Source organism: Pelodiscus sinensis, chromosome 5, assembly GCF_049634645.1.
Source record: "Pelodiscus sinensis isolate JC-2024 chromosome 5, ASM4963464v1, whole genome shotgun sequence".
Lineage (NCBI taxonomy): Eukaryota > Metazoa > Chordata > Testudines > Trionychidae > Pelodiscus > Pelodiscus sinensis.
The window spans coordinates 51,982,992-52,007,312 of record NC_134715.1 but is presented as its reverse complement, the minus strand read 5'-3'; the positions used below and the strand labels follow the sequence as shown (position 1 = coordinate 52,007,312).

Genomic DNA, 24,321 nt, shown 5'->3' with positions numbered 1-24,321 from the left:
AATGATCAGAGGTTTGGAAGAGGTCCCATATGAAGAGAGGCTAAAGAGACTGGGACTTTTCAGTTTGGGACTTTTCAGTTTAGAAAAGAGGAGACTGAGGGGGGATAGGATAGAGGTCTATAAAAGCATGAGTGGGATGGAGAGAGTGCATCAAGAAAAGTTCTTCATTAGTTCCTATAATAGAAGGACTAGAGGACACCAAAGGAAAGGAATGGGTAGCAGGCTTCAAACTGGTAACAGAAAGTTGTTCTTCACAAAGCAAAGAGTCAACCTGTGGAACTCCTTGCTGCAGGAGGCTGTGAAGGCTAGAACTAGAACAGAGTTTAAAGAGAAGTGAGATAAAGTCATGGAGGTTGGGTCCATGGAGTGGTATTAGCCAGGGGGTAGCAGTGGTGTCCCTGCCCAAAGTTTGTGTAAGGCTGGAGAGGGATGGCACGAGACAAATGGCTTGGTCACTGTCATCGGTCCATCCCCTCCAGGGTCCCTAGGGTTGGCCGCTGTCGGCAGGGCTCAGGGTCGGGGGTCTCAGTGGACCACCTTGATTTCCATGCAAACCTGCTCCAGGGTGGCCAGGCTGGCAGCTAGCCTGCCCTAGATGGCCACTTTCCTGTGCCTAGTGCGGAGGTCGTGGACGAGGTCCACGATGTCCGCACTAGACCAGGCGGGTGCCCGCCTCTTGCGGTCCCGGGCAAGCTCCCTGGAGCCGCCAGCCTTGTCCCGGGAAGAGGGGGAGGGCTGGGGGGCATCGGATGGCTGGCTCGAGCCGTGCCAGGTGCAGGGTCTGCTAGCTGGGTGCTGGCAGGCTTGCACCTGGCACGGGCACCGTAGCCAGCCCGTGCCCCTTTAAGGGCTCCGGGGCCGGGAGGGGGGCAATAGAGTTTCCCTGGTGTTGGCCAGAGTGGCCACCAGGGAAAGCTGGGGAGGGCTAGCCTCCCACTAGTTTGAATTAAGGGGCTACACACCCTTTAATTCGAACTAGTAAGTTCAAACTAGGCTTAGTCCTCGTAGAATGAGGTTTACCTAGTTCGAACTAAGCGCTCCGCTAGTTCAAATTAAGTTCGAACTAGCGGAGCGCTAGTGTAGTGCCTATCAAAGTTAATTCGAACTAACGTTCGTTAGTTCGAATTAATTTTGTAGTGTAGACATAGCCTAAGTTAGTACTCTTACTAGAAAAGATACTAAGGGAATTTATTCTCCTAGCATATATTTTCTGTGTACTTGATATGTTTAAGCTCTTCTTTCAATATCTTTTTTTCTGAAAAATTACATCTTAAAACAAACGTAGTTTTACTACAGCTATTGTATTTTATTGCATTTTATTTGTTGCTTGAATCAATGATAAATTTTAAAGAAAAGCTCTTACAGTACAGAAGATTATCAAGTATATCTTTCTTTACATTGTTAATAGTCTAATACTTTCTTTTGCCACTTTTGTTAATTATCACAAATATTTATTATTTAAACAACATTAGTCTCTCAAGTTTCTATCTGCTATCCCCATCTGACATTTCATTGATAGCAGTATTGTTTAAAATGTCATTTAGTAATAAAACAGCACTTGCACTTTTTCTATTTGCACTTTTCATCTTTAATACTTAGTTACAAATCCTTCACTGCAGGATCAAGTAGAATGAAAGATGCTGGGTGATGAAAGAAAGAGCCCTAACTGAAAAACTATTATAATACAGGTTGAACCTATCGGAGTCCATCAGCAGAGGGGCTGACCACCCCGGTTCAGCAAATTCTCTCCTTTGGGGCTGATCAGGTCCCGAAGGAGCTGGACCAGGGAGGTCTAACCTATAATAGCAAGGACAAAACAGCTATTGTCATAAAAGATTGCTTTCTGTTTTACATTTTTGACAATATAATCTGGTTTGAATTTGCCATAACCTTAATGGTTTGCATCCTAGCCATATTCTAATTAAGAAAGAGTGAAGCACTAACTTGTCGTCTTCCTGTCACCGAAAATGAATTTAGAAATGTCTTGACCCAGATTCCTGTTGATTAGACTTACTTAAATTGATTCAAAAATATTTTCTTCAAACTTACTACAAATGGGATAGTATGATTTTATGTTATCTAGTATTTTCAGTTAGTACTCTTAATAATGAAGCCTCTCATAATAATTATAGGACAAAATCTACTATTACACCCTTGTCAATTTGAACTCCATTAGCATTAATGGAATTAACCCAGATAAGCACAGATTTAACTAGGAGCAAAATTTGACCCTAAAATTCAGTATCTACTAGTTGTGTGACTAAATGGAGTACAACTTCAATCCCCTAATTCAGTCCCTGTCTCTCTGGGTGTGTCTACATAGCAAAGTTATTTCAGAATAATGGTTGTTATTCCGAAATAATAATGTGAGCATCTACACAGCAATAGCATTATTTCAAAATAATTTCAAAATAACAGGAGGCTAATTCAGATGTCTGTAAACCTCATTCTGTGAAGAATAATGACTATATCCCTTCATCTCCCTTCAGAGGAAAAATGGCAAAAAACTATCCAAACTGCTATATGCCTCAGGATCTCTCATTACAGATACTTTCGACTCACCCAACATCATCAACCTATCTAATCACTCTCTCAGCCCAGCAGAAGAATCTGTCCTGCCCCGCAGACTTTCCTTCTGCCCCACCATACCCACAAATATGATTCAGTTCTGTGGGGATCTGGAATCCTGTTTTCGCCGCCTCCGCCTGAAAGAATATTTCCAACACACCGATATACAACATACTGACCTCACTGCTTCCCCCCGCCAATCCCACAAGAAGAAGGCTTCTATGTGGACCCTCACCAACGGATGTAACGAAAGTCTTGATTTCTACATTGACTGCTTCCGCAAATGCACTTGAGCTGACATTATCAGCAAACAACAACGTATAATATAAAACCTCAGCCACGCAGAACGCAATGCTATCAACAGCCTCAAAACCAATCCTAACATCATAATCAAAGAGGCCGACAAAGGAGGCACTGTAGTGATCATGAACAGAACAGATTATGAACAGGAGGCAAACAGACGACTCACCAGTATCAGATTCTACAGGCCTCTCTCCTGTGACCCAACTAAGGAATACCAGAAAACCATGAAAAAAAATACTCATGAAGCTCCCTGATGCTGCTCAGGAACAAATTTACACTAACAACCTCCCTACCCCTGCCAATCCCCGACCAGGAACTTTCTATCTGCTACCCTAAATACACAAACCTGGTAATCCTGGACGGCCCATCATCTCAAGCATTGGCACACTCACCACAGGATTATCTGGCTATATCAACTCCCTCCTCAGACCCTATTCCACCAGCACTCCTAGCTACCTCTGCGACACCACTGACTTCCTGAGGAAACTTCAAAACATCAGTAATCTTTCTGAAAATACCATCCTGGCCACCATGGATGTAGAAGCCCTCTACACCAACATTCCACATGAAGATGGATTACAGGCCATCAGGAACATGATCCCCGATAACAACACTGCACAGCTCTGATTACAGAGCTCTGCAACTTTATCCTCACCCACAACTACTTCCAATTCAGAGACAATTTCTATCTCCAAGTCAGCAGCACAGCCATGGACACTCTCATGGCATCAAAATATGCCAACATTTTTATGGCTGACCTTGAACAACATTTCCTCAGCTCTCACCCCCTAATACCCCTACTTTACTTACGATACATCGATCACATCTTCATCATATGAACCCACGGGAAGGAGACTCTTGAAGAATTTCACAAGGATTTCAACAACTTCCACCCCACCATCAACCTCAGCCTGGACCAGTCCACATGAGAAATCCATTTCCTGGACACTACAGTACAGTTAAATAATGGACAAATTTTCACCACCCTATACCAGAAACCCACCAACCACTACACTTACCTTCATGCCTCCAGCTTCCATCCCAGACACATTTCTCAGTCTTGTTGTATACAGCCAAGCCCTAAGATACCACCAGATTTGCTCCGACCCCACAAACAGAGACAATCACTTACAGAATCTTTATGGAGCATTCCTAACTGAAATACCCCTCTGGAGAAGTGAAAAAACAAATTGACAGAGCCAAAAAAGTACCCAGACATGAGCTACTTCAAGACAGACCCAAAAGAGAAAATAACAGAACTCCACTTGTTATTACCTATTGTCCACAACTCAGACTCCTCTAGCGCATTGTACACAATCTACCACCCATCTTGGAAAATGATCCCTCACTCTCAGAGGCTTTGGGAGAAAAGCCTATTCTCTCTTATAGACAGCCCCTCAACCTGAAACGAATTATTTCCGGTAACCATGCCACACAACCACATCATAAGCATCCAGGAACCAGCTCTGTAACCAAATATGATGCCAACTCTGCCCACATATCTATACTAGCAAATTCATCACTGGAGTCAGCAACATAAGCTACCAAATCAAAAGGTCATTTGACTGCACATCCAGTAATTTAATCTATGCCATCAAATGCCAGCAATGCCCCACTGCTATATATATTGGACAAACTGGACAGTCTCTGAGGGAAGGAATCAATGGACACAAATCAGATATACGTAAAGGAAACATACAGAAAACTATTGGATAAGACTTTAATCTTCCAAATCACTGTTTAAAAGATCTTCAAGTGGCTGTCTTGTCAGAAACCAGTTCTATTAGCAAGATACACAGAGAAACATTGGAATTAAGAGTTCATCCGCAAATTCAGTTCACATGCTAATGGTCTCAATCGTGATGAAGGGTGGTTGGGTAACTATCAACTTAACACTCATTGAAGATACAAATAACTCTTTGTGTAGACTCCTATGTCAGCAAGGATACTATCTATTGACTTTGATTCTTATCTGATTTGTTTTAACTACCCAATCTTCAGATACTTACTGATTCCCTCTAGCTCCCTGTGTCCTATCCCCCTTCTTTTTTTCCTCCTAATCTCTCCCCCTCCCCCCCATTTATTTTGGGTCTGCACATCCTAAACTCAAAACTCCGGTCATCTGAAGAAGTGGGCTGTGCCCACGAATATTCATGATACCATCTACATGTTTTGTTAGTCTTTGAAGTGCTACCAGACCATGTGTTGTTTTTTCTGTACAGACTAACTTGGCTACCCACTGAATATTCCAAAATAGTTATTTTGAAACAGGAGCTGTGTAGATGCTCCACTTCTGCTATTTCAAAATAGACCCTCACCAGGGCCATTCTAAGTTATTCCTCCCCAGTGTCTCCTGGGACTGTAAATTGAAATAGCACATCTACATTAGGGAAGCCTGTCTTAGACTAATTTTGAAGCTTCCCTGCAGTGTAGATGGGCTGCTATTATAGCTTATTCCGAAATAAATGTACAGTGTAGACGTAGCCTCTGAGATTAAATTGAAACAACAAATTGAAATTGCCTTTGCTTCCCACTCCTCCATAAACAGAAACTTAAAAATACCTTCAAAAGATCTCATTTTATTATTATGACAATAGAGGTGGATGGCAAAAAAAATGCACCTCGTCAAAAGTGAAACTTCCCCTTAGGCAAGAAAGATTATGTTGCTGAAGGATATCCATAGAGTATGTGAAGTAATGGCCAAGAGCTATTCTGAGTGGCATTTTAGGAATGTCTGTGTGTAGATGTGTATGTTTTATTTCACATTTCCTCACCTTGTTCTGTAAGGATGATTGATAGCCTCACTTGGTGATTTCCTGGCTTTTAAGAGTGTAGTTTTATTTATTTTTTATGACCAGCCTCACACTTGTTAAATGTAATTTTTGCTTCATATAACATAAATAAAACCATCTGCAGTATGTTGTCCCAGGAATTAACAAGAATGACTGGACATAAGACAAGAAATCTTTTAAAAACATATGTTCACATTAAATACCTCGGCTATCTCAGTAAAGGGGTCATAGAGGGGCGTTTTTGATGCAGCACGAGTATACCATTTCTGCGCTTCTGAAATAGTTTTTATACTGACCATGGATAAAGGCATGTTACATAAGTAAAGGCTTAGTTTGTACATTAGCATTTTATATCTTGGATTCTTACTAAATCCTTCCTTTTATTAACCTGAGCTGAATGGATCTATATTGATTTCTGCTACATGTGTTTATGGTGTTTATTTTGATATGTCTGGAATTAAAAACAAAATTAACAAGCATAATCAATTGTCTTAATGGTAAAAAATAGTGCTTTAGTACCCTTGATTACATTCTTCTAGAGGAAAAGGGGAGCGTGAAGGAGATGTTATAATAAAGGAATCGATTTATTCAATCACTGGGTATAAAAACATTAGCCCTGGGAAAGAGCCTTCCTCTAAGAGCTTTAGCTGCCCAGTCTCACTTGTGTGGCACAAAATGATTTGCATTTTTAGAGAAATTTCATGTCTTCAGTGAGCTCTAGTGAAACATGAATAAATTGCTTTCTTTTCCTCTTTTTCTGACTTTATGAAGCTGAATCCATTAGAGGCTGAGCTGAAGTGTAATGAAATAAAGGCAACAGCTGACATGATGGAAACCCTGGATTAGGTTTCTTACTAGTCCAAGCTCAGCTGTCATGGCCTACATGTCAAGTTAGTGGTCTTCAGGGAGGCCCATGAGTACATGTGGATATTTTTTTAGCTGCTACATTACAACTGGTCTCCAAAGCAGTCAGAAATTAAATAGAGAAGCAATGATTAAGAATTAAATAGAGACCCAGCAAGCAGTTCACCAGAGAGATTTGGAGTCAGGCAAATAAACCTTTTCAAGCTTGCTAGCTCACTTCTGTATTGATAGTCAGGCTGCTTGTGACCCACCTTGCTCCCTTTTTGCATACTGAGTTTATGTGATTGCTTAAGATGCAAGTAAGAGATACTGCTGTTGATATTACTGAGTATATTGGTTTGGCCTTGCACTAAAGCAATCCACAGAGCTCTACTAGGGTTACCAGGTGGCTTCAAAAAAAATTCCGGATACACTTGATCTCAGATGGGGGAGGGGGGGAACCAGCCGGCAAGAAGCAGGGCTGGCGGGGGTGGTTGGGGACAGCAGGGCTGGCCGGGGGAGATTGGAGGGGGGGGGAGTCAGGGGCAGCAGGGCTGGCCGGGGGAGATTGAGGGAAGGACCAGCCAGCAGGAAGCAGGGCTGGTGGGGGAAGCTGGGGGCAGTGGGGCTGGCTCGGGGAGATCGAGGGGGAGAGGTGACCGGCCGGCAGGAAGCAGGGCTGGCTATATCACTCCAGCTGAGGACATTTTTAACAAAGCATTTATTTTTCAATTTTATAATTTGCTTAAATGTTCTTAAAACTCTCTCTTACATCCTAAAGTAGCTGTAACATCAATCTGCAAAATAAAAATTTCTGTAACATCCTAAAGTAGCTGACAAGTCACATGCTGACTGCTAATAAACAGAACATCCATTTCCATTTTTCAGTGTAATCTTTTTTATGTGAATGTGCTTCTCATAAAAAGGTCTGAATTGACTGGAGTGCTCTCTTTTATCCACAGAAAGAGAAAAGATGGGCTGTAACAATGTAAGTTTTCTCACACAGTTCCACCAAAGTACCTCAACCATGATATGTAAGAACAACCCCATTAAATCCCAAAGCCTAAATAGACAAATCCCCAAATTATCTGTTGTACCAGTATGCTAAACTAAGGACCTACCTGTCTTTTTAAAAGTAGATGCTGCAATGCCAGGTGTAATTAAGAGCATTGGGTCTAAGCTCACTGTCTGGTGGGAAAATTCAGCCATGGCTTCCATTTCTAAACCCAAAAGATAACTTTGATTAAGATCTCAGAAGACAAATTCCCAAGCAAAACATTAATTGATAGTGTTCTTCAAATACCTAGATGGCAAAATGTTTGGAAGCCACTAGGCAAAGTAGTCACTGGAGATATTGAAAGGAAGAAGTGTACTTCTCAAAAAGGCAGAAGTACTTATATTGGTAGAAGAATAGGCAGGCCTTTTGATGCTAGGAAACTGCAGGGCCACATTTTAGAAAACAATGATAGCATAATTTTTCCAGAATAGGAAACTCACAATGAGACTTACCAAAAGAAACAAAAAAAAACAAAAACAAAAAACAAAAAAAAGCTAAAATAAAGGACATTTATGTTGAATCAGGATGATCTGTCACTACATTTGAAAATCAAGGTTGTAATAAATTACATTTCAGCAACAGCAAATGTTAAAAGATTTAGTAATGACTAAAGAAGATGTGGGCAAAATACAGCCTGTGAGATGGTTGGTTCTTGCTGCTTCTCTGGCTCTTCATGGAATGGATATATTTTATTCACATTTCATAAAATATGTACACATAATTAATGCATTTGTAAAAAATCTGTATATGCCATCTATACTTTTGTACCATCTGGACCTCCTTGGCTCAGCATCCTTTGGACCTGATGGGTTCCAGATGGCCCTGTGCTGGACCAAAGGAGGCCCAGACTCCTGGCTGAGCACCCCTCCTAGCTGCCAGCCCCAGTGACAGCATACCATCACACTACCTGACTCCGCTACTGACTCCGGATGGGCTTTCTGCCCCCCAGCCACCAAACCAGCTCTCCCCCCAGAGAGTCCAGCACCAGATAAGTGCAACCTATATTAATATGAAAAAAATTAAGTATCTTCAAAATTTGAAGAAAAATCTCTTCAGAATTAAGACTTCCTTGAGTAAAGTTATTTTTAAAAATGTTATTTTAAAGCATCTTTCTGATTTGGGCTAAATCTTCAGCTGTGATCAAGCTGTGCTCAGGGATGGAGCAAAAGTGGCTTATGCCACCTTTTTGAACACCTTACTAAGTTGTGCTAGGTAGAAACAACCCCAAGGGACTGTTTTGCCATCTGGGGAGATTAAGCGCATTCCAGCCATTAGAGATGTAGAATCCTGGTTAAAATGTTAACCAGTTAAATTATATGTTTAACCAGTTAACTGGTTAACCTGCATGCCAGTAAGATGAATGTTTACCAGGTAACCGGTTAACCCTTTACATCCCTACCAGCCATGCTCTCTTGCTCTCCTTCTGCCTTTAGGAGAGGGGTGTGTCAAAGTGATACACAATGTCCTTACATAATGGAGAGACCCCAACCAACTGGTTTAGCTGACTTTCAAGCTGTTTAGGCTGCTTGAAAATGTTGAAATAATGAAATAATAGGAAATTTTCAAATTACCACATCTGAAAAATTCTCCCAAACTTGAGGAGGGAGTGAAGTGGACTAACCACAGATAAGATGCTGTATTCAAATTTTAGGAGAATAATTTGGGTGAAGTGTGAGGAAGCTAGGAAAACAGCAGGTATACTGGTTACTTTTTTGTGGGAGAACCAGTTTCCCTGGAGAGGAACCAGATAGTTTTCAGTGTTTTTGAGCACCAATGGTTGTTTATATCACTAACATTCATTTATATTTACTATCCTGTGTAATTTCCACATACCTAAAGGAGACGGTAGTGTTTTGTTCTTACCTGATACTTTCCTTTCTTTGTCCATCTATAACCAACAATCCAACCTATGTTCAGGGAGAGCCCATTCAGAATTGAGTATTCAATTGGTGTTATGTTATTATATGCTACACAAATGTGTAGTTTTCATTATGATTATAGGATTGGAAGCTATCGAATCTGAAACAAGTTCAAGGTTGCACAAAAGTCTGATGTCTGGAAGACAGAACTGTGTCTGGTGACTGTGGGCTGTGCATAAGTGAGGAATGGAAGTTATCAAAGAGGGACAAATTTGTAGCCCATTAGGTCTTCCCTCCTAATAAAAAAATTGTGCTTTCCTTACTGTTTTCATGGTCCCAAATGTCTCTCCATATAACAGAACATAAAATAAATCCTGTTTCCAATTCATAAACTTGCCCCAACCATTAAGCCTTTAATCAAATAAACCTACCTGTACAGTATACCTGCTGTAATTCGTTTAGAGCTCCCATCTGTGCTCATAAAGACTCATTCATTGCCCTATATAATATATAAGCTCAAAAGAGAACCAAATAAAGCCCTTTTACAAGCTAAATTAAACAACTTTGTCTAATGAAAGAAAAGGTGACTCCCTCCTAACTAGGCCAGCAGCCCTAAGAGTCTTGTATTTATGTATTTATTTTATTTATTTCTATTTGTAACAAATTGGCCTAGGAGGATCTGAAGGCTAAGTTAACGGAGCTGACTCCGATGTTTCTCTTTTTGTGTCTGCTCACCAAGCCTGGAATATGCACAGGCAGGTCTACAGTTGACAGTATTAAAGTAAAGACTCAGCCACAAACTAATTCTAAATAAAAGTGGGTAATTTCCCATCTCCTTATCCCACTACATAATATCTCTGATGTTCAGAATTCATCTTTCTCATATGTGGTTCTTAAAAACACCTATGCTTAATTAATAAATACTGTGATTCACTAACCTGGCTCATTTGTATTGTTTCCCCAATGGTAACATTTGCCTGTGTTACAACCTAGAGAGACTCCATGATTATGCTGTCTGTCAGAACAGTAAGATGCTTTCAGTCTCATGTGATGTTCAGGTATAGTGTACAATAAAATTAAAGTATCCACAAAATGAAAACTCTGCACATAAAAATCTCCTTTTGTATTAAGCAATGAAAGTGTGTCTATGTATATATGAGAGAGAGAGAGACACCCTAATCAGCAAACATTTTTCTCTGAAAACACAATTTTGTACAAATACTTAGATCAATACCAAATTATTTACAGTACAACTCCTCTAATCAACTATATGTTTTTGTAAGATTAAAAACAATACACTTAAAACAGTTTCATAACTACATATTGTTTCACTGGTATGATTAACCTAGTAAAAGTTACATTGCACCAGTTTAAAATAATAAACAGACTCGTATTTATTTCAAACATGACAAGTTATCCTCCATTTTGCAGTAATTTATTTTAAATGCCTTTTATCTTCAGCATAAGGGGTACACTGCTCTTATCAGACTGCTCTCTTGTTCTCAATCACTTCACATAGCTTAAGAGAATGTACAGCATTTTTATATTGTATGATCAACTTTTTGACAGTGCAGGGCTAGCATAGCTAATGGAATAATAGCCTGCAGGGTCCAGCTAAATGATATACGAATATAATCAACCTTTGTGATGACTATTCAAAAGTAATCCCTTTAGCTTTCAACTGAAACATATATTTCAACAAGGCAAAGCCATAGGAGGAAAATCTCAGCAGACTCCACTGATACAATATGGCCTTCATATCCTTACAGTGTATTTGCTATTCAAAGTGAGTTTTAAATTTAAGGTAATGGCTACTGTATATTCATGTGCACATGGAACAATACCTTTGATTTGTTAGAGAAATGTTACATTAGCTACCAAGGGCCCTATTGAGTAAACTTTGACACAACCCTTATATACGGTTTACTGCTTACTCTGAATAGAATGTGCCTGATAAAAATGCTTTGCATGCCCAAATTATACAAATTCATGAATCTTTATATTCATAAAACCCCCAAGTACAACTGCTTCTATTTTAAGTATATCACTCAGAATACATAGCTAAAAGAGGAGGACAAATCTGCTTTTAAAAAAGAAAGCTTTCAGTTAAATGTCATTTTTTTGGATTGAACAAATGGAAAATATTTTGCAAGTGAAGGACACATGTAGTTTGCTAATTGTGGCATTATTTGATATAATATTTTTATTTCCCTTTAACATTTTACAGCATGTAACTAAGAACAGCTTCATGAACTTTCAAATGGCATGTAATTTTTAGATAAAATTAATGGGTATTAGCTCATCATTTGGGTTAAACCAATTTGATGATATACAAACTACAGCCTATCATGGGTAAATCTATAAAGAGCTTAATGAGCAGCCTATAATACATATATAGCTGACAGCAAATGCCATATTTGCTAATACTGAGTCAAATTATACAGAATATATTTTGTCAAATAAAATCATATATAATAGAAATGCAGTATAGTGACTTATTTTATTGTTTTGTAAGTATAACATGCAGCAATGTGGTAAGAATTCAGGTATAAACAATTGGAACATCTGCTGTTTTCATATATAGCTATAGATAAATGTGTGTATATATATATATATACACACACACACACACAACACGTATACATTTTGTTGTACAAGTGTGTGTGTGTGTGTGTGTGTAATAAAATAGCACCATTGTTTTTTTCTTTGATATATTGTACTTGAATATTTTCAGCACTTTATGTAAACTAATAGCAAAAGCTACCAAAATGCAGGTAACCGCCATGTATTTTCTTTCCAATATAGTCCAGATTGTGGATTGCTTTCGGCTTGCTTTTTTGATTTGGGGTTTGTTTTGGTTTGCTTCTCTATTTATAAGCAGAACTACAAACAAGTCTACTGAAATGAAAACATTTGCTTAAAATTCATTTTAAATAGTGCTTTCTCCTTTTCCTTCCCTGTCTCCACAAAGTGAGTGAGTGAGTGAGTGAGAGAGAGAGAGAGAGAGAGAGAGGAATTCCTGCATCGGACAATAGAGCTGTTAAAAATTCTCATTTCATTTTTAGTTAGCTAGTTACCATAAAGAGCAAGCTTTGCTGCCCTGCACAGTATGCAGTTTAAAAAAAAGATGCTATGCGTATCATTTTCATTAAAAGGCTCTAAGCTTATGGAGTTTGGGAAACTCTTGTCAATGCTGAAATTAACTGGAGTTTTACCATTGACTTCAGTGGGGCCAGAACTTCACCTATGTTTATGAAATTCCATGCACACTAGTGGTGCCAGACAAATAGAGAGCCATATTTTCAAAAGAGCTCAGATCCTATTCAATTTAGATATTCAATTAAGTAATTAATTCTGAAGTGTTCGTCACTTAGCAGTTTCCATAGAGGACAAAGGGAACTGAATAGCTTAGATACTCTGAAAATTTTCCCAATACTTATAATTGCCAATGAAGAAGCAATTATAATACTCTAGAAACATCTTATCGTATATCAGAGACACCTCTTTTTCCAGATTTTTTTAATTTTGATTACTGTTTCCTGGAAATCTATTGGTGTTATTACAAACATTTAAAAATGAATGAAAATCAGTCCAAACGAATAACTTCACAGTTTTTTGAGAAATAGTGAGGCTAACACTGGAGGATGGAAGGACTAAAAAAGCATCTGGTTACCAAGAGGCCATTGTCCTTCTGGAATGGAAAATCTGATCCAGGGAGTTCTGGCATTTCTTTTTTATGGAACTCAAATGCTAGCAAACAAATACTGACATTCATGTGTGTTTATCTTCCAGTATATTAACTTACTTTCACAGGCAGCCTCACATTTACATTTAAACTAATTTAATGTTAACATAAAAATATTTCCCTAGTCAGTATTTTCAGGTACTTAAGTGGTACAAACTTAGGTGAAAATACATAACCAAAAAAAACCCCAAAACACCAAGTAACTTTTGTAAAACCCAGAATATTTTAGGTAAAAATCAATAAAATCTGAAAACAAAGGGCCTTATATATAGAATATAAATTACATATGAACATACAGTACATACAAATACATGTCTGTCCATCTATATTTATCCATATTTATACACAGACACAAAAATGACTGAAAGAGTCCATGATGCTATGGTGCAATATAAATGTTTTATTGGCATAAGTATGAAAGGGTCTCGTTCACAAATTGGAAAGCCATGGCTAAGTTGTGTAGAAGATTATACCTTAGAAGAGTCAGTAAAACATTCAGCCCAACCCCCACTATCAGTGTCTCCGCATATGTTACATATTTTACAGGTGGAAAAAACACTCTCTAAACACAATTTTCAAAAGTATTTCAAAAGTTTAATAGTGCCAGATTTCTTATCCCTCCACTTGTACGGGGGACTGACCAAGTCTCAGCAGTTGACCTGTATAGGCTTTCAGGACAAAAGAAAAAGCTAATTTTTTTCTAAAATCGCTTTTTTCATACCTAATATTTCACAGTTTAAATATCTAATATTTCAAAACTACCAAGGAATAGAAACAGTAGTTTTATGTCAGTGGGATTCCCTGGCTTTCCAATAATATAGAGCTTCTATTTCTTGCCTTAATAGGTCACAAAATACACTTTAAGACCTTGACCATGTTACTTGTTCATTTCACAGTTTAAAAGAATAAGCTGTTGGGAAATAAAAATATTTGTGGCAGGCTGTTCTAAAGTTTTTGGTGGTATTTTGAAGCTTCTCCAAAGTTTGGAGTGTTAGAGTGGCAGAAATAGATTAATGAACAAGTGCAGACAAAGGCTCAAGGTATACAAAAATGCAATTTATCACATAATTCCATCATTTATCATGTTGGTATCTCCACCACTATTGTAGATATGTATCTATAGCAGATAAATAGATAAAGATAGCTATAGACACACACATGCTTTTGCACATACACAGACATGCACACATGCCACTACTCTGTTACTAATTGTACAACATCATGATTCTAGTGAAATCAGTGGGGCTGCTATGCCAACATAAAACACTGTATCTTGATGTATCCCAACCTTTATTGGCATCATGCTACAATGCAGTCTTATCTGCTGCTTATGGGACTCAGCACTTGCAAGGTCAAATTCAGAGGTGATGTGTAAGGCAGTGAAGCTAGGCTCCCTGATACCCAGTTAGAATTCCCTTGTGCTTACTTATTTCCAGCCTGCTGCCGAAAGAAGTTGAACTGATAACTTCAGCCCAGTCTATCGGAGGAAGTTTTAACTGAAATAACTGAATTGTCTCAATAATATTGGGATGGACATACAGTTGGTGCAAAGTGGGGCTAGATCTGGTTTTGTTCAATTGTATAATTTTTTTCATAAATTTAATTATTTCCATTTTAGTTCCAAACAGATATGAATATAGTGCTAATAGAAAGAGACAGTGACTAAAAGCATATATGCTGAATGTTTCATTTTATTGAGTCAGAGGTGCTGTTCTGTCTGATTTCAGTCAATTCCAAACCTTGCACTGACATGGAGATGGGACTCAATTTCTCTGAACTTTGTTATTATCCTACTAAGGAGATTGGTGCATTAACTCTTTGGTTTGAGGGGGAAATACTTCTGCATTTCCTGTATTTCCATGTAGTGATGTGCATGCTATCTTGTTACAATCTGAATTTCTATTCCTTATTATTAAATACTGTATGGTAGAATTTTCACAGAAACCTTCAGATTTGCTTAAATGCTACTATGTTGAGTCATCTGTCTAAAGCATTAATTTACATTTCTCTTAACAGAGCTCGCTAAAGACACAAGTAATGTTTTGGAAACCAATGAAATATGTCTGCAGACCCCAGTTCAAGAAGCTCTCGGGTACAGTATTTGCCCCCATTGTAAACTCCATAGGCCTGTTACCTAATAATTAATAGTTAATTGATAAGAATTGATAGTAAATATGTGTTATGGTTTTGAATTTATTTAATAATTAAAAAGACCTCAGATAACTCAGGTTGATTGAGTTTATTAAGCAATTGTTATTCAGCATGTTACTTCAATCTGGAGAATGCCTTGAAGCTAGTTATAGTCTGATTTGGATACTGTCTGGTTCTGTTATTTGCTTATAGCTTGACAGTTTTATGTGCAACTTTTTTACCATTTCATTTGTATTATTTCCTCTTTTCATATATTTAATATATTTCCTCACTTTCCAGCTACATAATCAAATATTTTATTTACTTATGTCTTTTTAGCTGATACTTTATATTTGGCTAACTCAAGTATCTGTTACTTGCTATTGTTAGTGCAGTGCTAAAAATAAGCATTGCTTATTTTAATTCTTGCAAATATCTTTTCTATTAATTCTTGGCAAGCTGGTATTTTTCCTTTCCTTAATATAACAGTAAAGCATCAGTCAACAGGCCCATATTTGCTGTGCTTGCTGTCCAAAAAATCACAATGATGTTAAAGGGAACAGTTTATTCTGACTTTCCACAAAGACATAAATTCCCACTATTTTGCTGTTAGCATCCAATTGATTTTTCATTGCTGATCAGTTAATTTCCTTCCATTTTAGGGGTGTAAACCTCTTGAGGAAGAAACAAATCCATAAACAAACTGCTAAGTCTAGAAAGAAAAATCCCAAACTTGCACTACATGAAATTTCTGGAAATAAAATTTGCTATTTCTCATTACAGAGAATTCCAGCTCACCGGACAATAAGTTCTCAACCTGTTTGATAAAGTCAAGAAGATCCTTGTTAGAAAACACAGAAAAACTTTTGGAGTTTCAGTGTGTAATTTTAAAAGGAGCACAGAGTTTCAGTACAAGGGGCCAACAACCGTAGGTCTTTGTATAACTGGTATCAGGTTCAGTATGTGTCATAAAGTTTTTTATCTTAACTCCCTAGCATTGTTGAAATAAAATACAAAAGGAACAGTTGCATGATAAAGGCAAATTGCTATATTTACCTATTACATAATTTGTCCTACAATGTATCTCCTGCGAGATGCTGAGCAGGTTTAACTCCCATTGAAGTCAACGGGCAAGGGAGTTGAGGAGGCTCAGCACCTTGTAAGATCAGCCTCTAAACATATATGCTACATGTACATTAAAATCTAGCATTTTCTGCAAGTCTCTCAGATTTTGACTCTTTTTACACAAGGCCTTCAACTGAATTTAACAAAAGTGTTTAACAGCTGTGGCTTAACTGGGGTTTAACATGGTTAGAATAGATCCAACCTGGTTGGTGCACTATAGTGTGGTTTAGATCTAGGTTATAATACAGTTTGGCTCTAACCAGCTTCAGCCACAACAAGGTTTCTGTAAGCTGTGGTTAAGCATAGCTACTAAATTCTCTTGAAAGCCCTGTATAAAAAAAAGCATTTGAAGTGCTGTTTACCATTCCTATTAAAACAAAAACCCAACGTAACAGTGAAAGGGGTATAGTTAACATGGAAAATGTTTTGTCACATTGAAAACCTCTGTTTGGTATGTTCAAAGTTACACAAGACACCTTTTTAAAGTGCACCCTATGCTTGTTCTTGTAATCAAACTAAAATCCATTGAGACTGATTTTAGCTAACTAGTAATCTAAAACTCTGATGTCTTTAGTACAGTAAAGTTTGAGGGGAGAATGTTATTCTAATTCAAGTTGGTTGAATTCTTGTCAATAGATTCCACTCATGATCCCTAGCAGGCAAACATCAGTCGGTTTCCACAGTTCTTCGTGGTCATTTTCAGGGCTGCTGTAACACTGAGCCTGAATAGAAACTAGGAGGGTAAATGATTGATGCCATCCTTCTGAGAAATGTAGAAAGAACAGAAACGTTGGCTTGTTGAGGGCCCTTTGAGTTTTATTTGAAATAAATGATGCAGTCTATCATATATCACATCTTCAGAATACCAGTTATTCTAGATCTAAATAAACAAAGGTTTATGAGTTCAAATAATTTAATTATTTTTTCTTTAACAACAAAGGCTTCCAGGTTCGGAGTCTGAAGGAGGCTCCATTATGTATTTTGGCCAGTTTTTATGAAAATCCTGTGAAACTGAGATCCTTAGCCATATCAATAACTATCCACTGGTTATCTTTTGGGCTGCAATATGTGTAACTGGTTAAGAACATCTGATCATAGGATTCATTTCTATTATGGCTATGCAAAACATACACCATTTCTAACTCCATTTGCACATTTTGGATCAGGATGAATATATTCAACACACGTACAATACATCTGACACAGATTTTAATTCTTTACATAGAAATCTTTACTGTAAGCATAAAGTTTGTTACAGCAATGTTCATTTTAAAATCTGAATATATTTTGAAGGTCTGAAAAGAATACATTTCAGAGGTCTGAAAAGTTGTATAGGAATGTTCCTACATAAATATATGCATATAGTCTCATAAATCTATTTAATAAATGGCAACAAATCCCACAGAATTATACATTAAAATGCTAAATAATAATACTGTTATACTTTAAAGCAAAAGTGAACTGGTTTCCACAGAGTTCACATCTTACATTTCAATATAAATATTATTGAGACATAGAAAATATCAGAAAAGCAAAATACATTTATAGATTATAGATGAAAATTACTTTAATTTAATCTGAAAATTGTTATTTATAGCTCTCAATCACTGCAACTTTGTAAGTAGATGAGCAGTGGAAAATGTGATTTCCAAATACCAGATTCTGTTGTTAGCAGGATTATCCTAAGACGTGAAGCATTTTAATTTGTACTGACTCATACTTTAAAAAACAGACTATTGAGAGTACACTTGACACTGCTGTTTTTCTTAATATGTAGCTTGGAGAAATGTTAAGGATTATAAAACATGATATACTTTGCTATTGTAACTGAATGTGATTTTATTTCTACCTCCCAAACTTTAGCATTTAAGTTTGTGAATTAGCATCCATAAGCATCACTACACGAGAAGTCATTCTTCCACTCTACTCTGCGCTGATTAGACCTCAGTTTGAGTATTGTGTCCAGTCCTGGACACCACATTTCAAGAAAGATGTGGAGAAATTGTAGAAGGTCCAGAAAAGAGCAACAAAAATAATTAAAGGTCTAGAAAACATGACCTATTATGAGGGAAGGCTGAAAGAATTGGACTTGTTTAGTTTAGAGAAGAGAAGACAGAGGGACATGATAGCAGTTTTCAAGTATCTAAACAGGTGTTACAAGAAGGAGGGAGAAAAATTGTTGTCCTTCGGCTCTGATGATAGGACAAGAAGCAATGGGCTTAAATTGCAGCAAGGGAGGCTTAGGTTGGACATTAGGAAAAACTTCCTAACTGTCAGGGTGTTTAAACACTGGCATAAATTTCCCAGGGAGGTTGTGGAATCTCCATCACTGGAGATATTTAAGAGCAGGTTAATCAGACACCTGTCAGGGAGGATGTAGACAGTGCTCGATCCTGCCATGAGGGCAGGCGACTGGACTTAATGACCTCTTGAGGACCCTTCCAGTTCTAGGATTCTATGATGCTATGATTCTACACTAGTTACTAGATGTCACCTTTTATAGGTGTTCATAACAAAATGATTGTGCATTCAATCTATGAGAAAATAACTTTTTAGCAGTGCTTTTTACCCATTTCAATTTGAATTAAAATAATGATTTTATTATTCCATAATGTTATATATGTAATGATTTTCAAATGACTCAAGATGCTCTAAGATTTCATATACACAGAGATAAATTAACCCACTAGTGAAATGCAACCACCTATATGGATAGAATGCAATCACTCATCATACTCTGTAGCACTAATTCAGAGATTTTTTTTCTTTTTTTTTTCTTAGTAGGGGATATGAAGACTCAATTTTCTAGGTCAAATAAACAGTGAAATGTGGTCAGGTTTCTGGGATGAACACCCCTACTTCTGTAAACAGTACCATGAGGTATATGATATCTACAGGTAATGGTCAGGACTCAGATTAAAGTCTCATAGGGTACAACTACACAGCAAGCCATTATTTCTAAATGATATTGAGCAGGAGGACTTCTTATTCTTGACTCCTGTAACCCTCATTTCATGACAAGCAAGGGAAGCCGAAGGAAGAACACTTTTCCTTCAACTTCCTACTGTGTAGACCAGGGTGGCCAACCCACAGCTCCTGATGGAACCGGGACGGAACCCGGAGCCGCTCAGGTCAGCTGCTGTCACAGCTGGACTGCTGTGAGCTGCATGCACACTCACGGCCCGCATTGTTCCGCTCATGCCCAGCGCACTACATCATATCCTGCACATGCAGGCCGGGTCATACACAGCGTCTCAGCTTGCACGTGATAGCAGCGGGGAGGAGAGGTGTCTGGCTCTGGGGACAGGGTTTGGGGGGGTGCGCACAGCGTGCCGGCTGCTCAGTGCACACGCCCCAGCGCCTGGAGGTAGACATGCGGCTGTAGCAGCAGCAGTGGCTCCGGAACCCGAGAATTAGGTTAGAGCAGGGTGGGGGAGGGGATTGGTATAGATGGGGGGCGGTGCCTGGCTCGGGGGGAGGGGGAGATTGGATGGGAGGGTGCCTGGCTCTGGGGAAGGGGAGGGGGATTGTGTTAGAGGGTGGGTGGGTGTGTGTGTGTGTGTGTGTGTGTGCCTGGCTCTGGGGAGGGGGAGAATTGGGTTAAAGGGGGGTGCATGGGGAAGGTGAGGGGAAGAGCAACCAGTATACTTCCTGAGACCCGGGATCCCCAGGTACTGGCCCCAGCTGTCTCTGTCCCCTCCTCCTGGCCAGACCCCCCCCCCCATGAGTACCCTGCCCCAGCACCCTGTCCCTGCCCCCAACAACACAGATGGGGCCACATTAGTGAGGTTTTGGAGCAGTTGTTTTTTGCATCTCACTTGTGTGACCCCAACTGACTTTTCTGTGGGTTAGTGATCCCTGACTCAAAACAGCTTCCCTGCCCCCTTATAAATAAACACTGAAACATTTTGTGTTTGACATAATATTTTATTTATTTAAAAATGAATCCTGGCCAACAAGCCCCCATTGGGGCTAAGCCCCCATCTGGCTGCAGCATCGTAACACTCCTGCACCACCACCCCCGACCCGAAACCTGAGCCTATCATATGCTGGAACCCCATGTCCTGAGCCTCTCACATCCCCAAACTCCTGCACCCCCACATCCCCAATATTCTGCCACAACACTCCTGCACTATCCACACACTGCAGATCTGTGTCCTGAGCCCATCATACTCCCAGCCTCCCTGCCCTGAGCTCCTCATGCACCCCCAGCCCAAACTCCTGCACCCTCACAGCCACAAGCTTACAGCTTGCTCAGCACCCCGACCCTCCACCTGACCCCAGCGCTCTCCAGCTTGGAGCCTCTTCCCTGAGCCAGCATCCTCTTCTCTACTTCCTCCTGCACCCAAATTCCCTCCCAGAGCTTGCACCTTTCACCCCTTCCTAGTGCTTTTTTGTGAGCCACAATAGCAGTGGAGACAGCATGAAGAACTGGGGAAAAGTTAACCAAAAAAAGCCATGCCCTGGGACGGATGTACCAGCACCTATTTTCCCCCAGCAGAGTGGGGTTTTTTGTTTGGTTTTGGTTTTTTGCTCAACAACTTTGCCCTGGCCCTTCATGCTGTCTCCTCTGCTATTGTGGCTCTTCATCTGGAACGGATTGGCCACCCCGGTATAGACAGTGCCAAAAAGCCAACATAAGCTATTTTGACTTTAGCTATGCAATTGATGTAGTGGAAGTTGCATAGTTTAATTTGAGTTTTGCCTTGCGGTGTAGACATGCCAATAGAAAAAAGACACTGCTAAAAAAACAGCTCCCACTGTCACTCTGCTGGAGCATTGGTTCAACACAGTTTGGAAGTATGGTCTCTCACTGAATTACCAACTCCTTCAACATCAAGGTTTTCTTTAGTGATCTCCCATTTAAGCATTGACCAACTGTGAGCCTGATTATCATATATGATAAAATCATAGCTCAGATTATTATAATGGAGCCTCTGTCTCTCATTCCCTTACCTAAAAGGGAAGGCAACAAGCTGCAGTCTCACTGAAGACTTCTCCATTTAGGGTACATCTACACAGCAACATTATTTTGAAATAACTAGCATTATTTCAAAATAGCTTAGTCCGCCTCTACACAGCAGGCAGTTATTTTGAAATAATGTTGAAATACTTTCAAGCTGGAGGACTTCTTACTCTGACTCCTGTAACCCTCATTGTACAAGGAGTAAGAAAAGTCAGAGAACGAGTGCTCTATTTCAAAATAAGTGCTGTGTAGATACTCCTAATTTTGAAATAAGCTATTTCGAAATAAATTACTCAATTTACGTAGCTCAATTTGCATAGCTTATTTTGAGTTAGGTCCTACTGTGTAGATACACCCTTAAAAATCAGACATTCTCAGCTCTTTCTAGTTATCACTCTAAACCTCGATCCAACTCCTTCCAGAACACCCCTAATGCACACTCCCCTAAACATCAAGATCAGGAAATAAAATCCATGATAATTAAAGTGCATATCGTAAAGACACCTGCAGCTGCAATATGTCAAGAACATTCAGAAACAGTTGACTTCAATGAAATTTACTTTCCTTATGTAGAGCTGAGTTTGGCCCATAGCTTCTAGCTATGCAAAATAGTTTCAAAAATAAGACCAACCAAAACTATTGGGAGACAATTTCTTTGAGATTACAACATTTTTATCTTTAAAAGCAAGTTTGGTTATGTAATGTAAGACCTGGAAATGATTCCACTTTGTTGAATAAGTTTTTAAATAAGATTCTTTGTGGCTCAAACAAATGGCATCTTACATTAAATAACAATAGCTCATAGCTAGGAGGAAAATTTGTGTTTGAAATCATTCTGTTTGTCATTTAAAAATATAAAATGTTCTGAGAGTTAATAAATAGTAAACTCTAAATTAAGATGTATACAATATTTCACCGCTTACCTATAAAGCCATTTTTAAAATTACTGTTTGAGTCATTGAAAGGTCATTCTCTTCTGGAAGGAATTCATTCATCTCAATGTAGTCCACTATACATGTAGTGGTAGAATTATACATAATTATCCAGTGATAGATTAGATGGTTATTAATATTAATATCATTTTTATGTTACTACTAGGAAGCAAGTGGAAGAAACTGCATTATCTTATTTGTAAATAAAATGCAAAGCATAGATTATATTCACTGTCCACACTATTTGAGAGGTAAGATTCATACCATTACACTCCATGGTCAAAACACATCAGCTGCCACAACTGATATTCATTAAAGACTTCCCCTAGTCATGAGATCCATTTAAGCATTTCCATAGATTCCTAACACAAACAATAAGAGGAGAATATAAAATATATTTACAGTTCTGCATCTGTTTTGAATATATCTTTATACTTCCATGTGTTGGCCTTTTGATGGATTGATAGAAAGGTTTGTGTTGTGTTTGAAGATGAAATAATAATGTTTTCGAGGAAAGTCTTCGGTTAATGTCACTGTTCTTCCAAAGAGTGATTGTAAAAGATTTCATGGGCATTTAGTAATTAGAAGATTGATTTCTTTATTTATATTTGTAATACAGTGTTTCAGTGATACAATATATAAGGCAAGAATGAATTCTCACCAAATGAACTTTCAAATGGAAAGGGTTCAGTGGAGATGCAGCTACCATTGGTTAGGGCACTAGTGTGCCTTTAAGTGAAAGTCTACTGCTTAATCCCCGAATTCTCTTCCATTTGCTTCCCACTTTGTGGATGGTGAAAGTACAAGATTCTAATCCTATGTGTCTCAATCTTGGCCAGAAGGGGGGTTTATCGCCACAAGAGAGAGGGTAGTTCAGTGTCTGGATAAAGTCCCTGATCTTCTAAACTGCTAACTACTCCTTAAGTAGTAAGTTTTTGGTGTTGTAGGCATTTGTTCACTAGGGTCAAAAGTGGGGCTATCAGTTTGTTTCGCAGAAATGGCAAACTGTCAGATTGTAATCTTTTTCAGGCACTGCTGCCTGACATCATATCTGAACTACTGATCTAAAACCTGGTCCTGAAGTAAATGAGAGTTGAGAGTGTGTGATACCTCACAATTGTCACTCACTGCTTTGCAGGATCAGTTCCCTGGAAGTGAAAAATTCTGTCTTGTGTGGCATCAGTCCACACAAATAATTAATCTTCTAAATCATCCAGCTTCTCCCTACTATTTGTAATGAATCTCTCCAGCCTCTGTGTAGCTGCCTGTCTAATTCAGCAAAGCCTAGTATTGTCTTATTTCATTATATGCAATTTTTTAAAGATGAAGTTTCTTAGAATTGGATTGGTTCACAGAAAGGCCTGTAGAGATGTCTCCCAACAGTGTATGATTTCCTTTGTCTCTTAAGGACAGAGGTCACTTTGACCATTTTCTAGGGTTTTATATTGTAAACATATTATTTTAGCTTCTCAGAGTTTGATTGGCTGCAGGGAATAAGCCCATGTGTCTATCAGGAGATACTCTCATGCACTTTCAAATTCAAGGCCATGGTGATTGTTAAAGAATAAAGTGCTTGTGTAGTTTGGAACCTAAGAATCTTAAGGATGCCCTCCTTCTTTGTGCTTTAGCTCACAGCTGAAACAAGTTGGGACATCTGGGCTGATAGACCCTGTGGTTAAAAAAACATGGAGCTGTATCAGGGTTTCTTTAGAGGAGGACACACAACTACCCTACCACATACCACAACTGTAACAAAGCCTGAGTTTATAGGCCCTCTGGTAGAGACCTAACTAGCTGTGCAAGGTCTAACTATCTATATTGGTGAGTAATAACTTGACTAAGTCTGCTAAAGTCATGAGGACTTCATATACACTCACTAGAGTGAATGAAGGCTGCATGGCCAGGGACCCAGACTTTTGCTGAATAATGGGTTAGGCAGTTAATCAGAGATTATTCCACAGTCTGCTATGTCCTGCAAAGGGGAGGAGTCTACCCCAGTAT

The 24,321-nt window shown here is 38.8% G+C and overlaps 1 protein-coding gene across 4 annotated transcripts in view; it reads left to right on the top strand.

Moving 5' to 3' along the window:
* The window catches only part of TTC29 (tetratricopeptide repeat domain 29), a 209,629-nt gene extending 189,809 nt beyond the window's left edge, over window positions 1–19,820 (top strand). For all 4 annotated transcript variants that reach the window (XM_075929999.1, XM_075929998.1, XM_006133842.4 and 1 more), the window contains exons 12-13: window positions 15,184–15,259; window positions 16,081–19,820. In XM_075929999.1, the coding sequence (XP_075786114.1) occupies window positions 15,184–15,259; window positions 16,081–16,105 (101 nt within the window). In that variant the 3' untranslated portion in view covers window positions 16,106–19,820. The remainder of the gene's footprint in view (window positions 1–15,183; window positions 15,260–16,080) is intronic.
* Window positions 19,821–24,321: the final 4,501 nt, after the last annotated feature.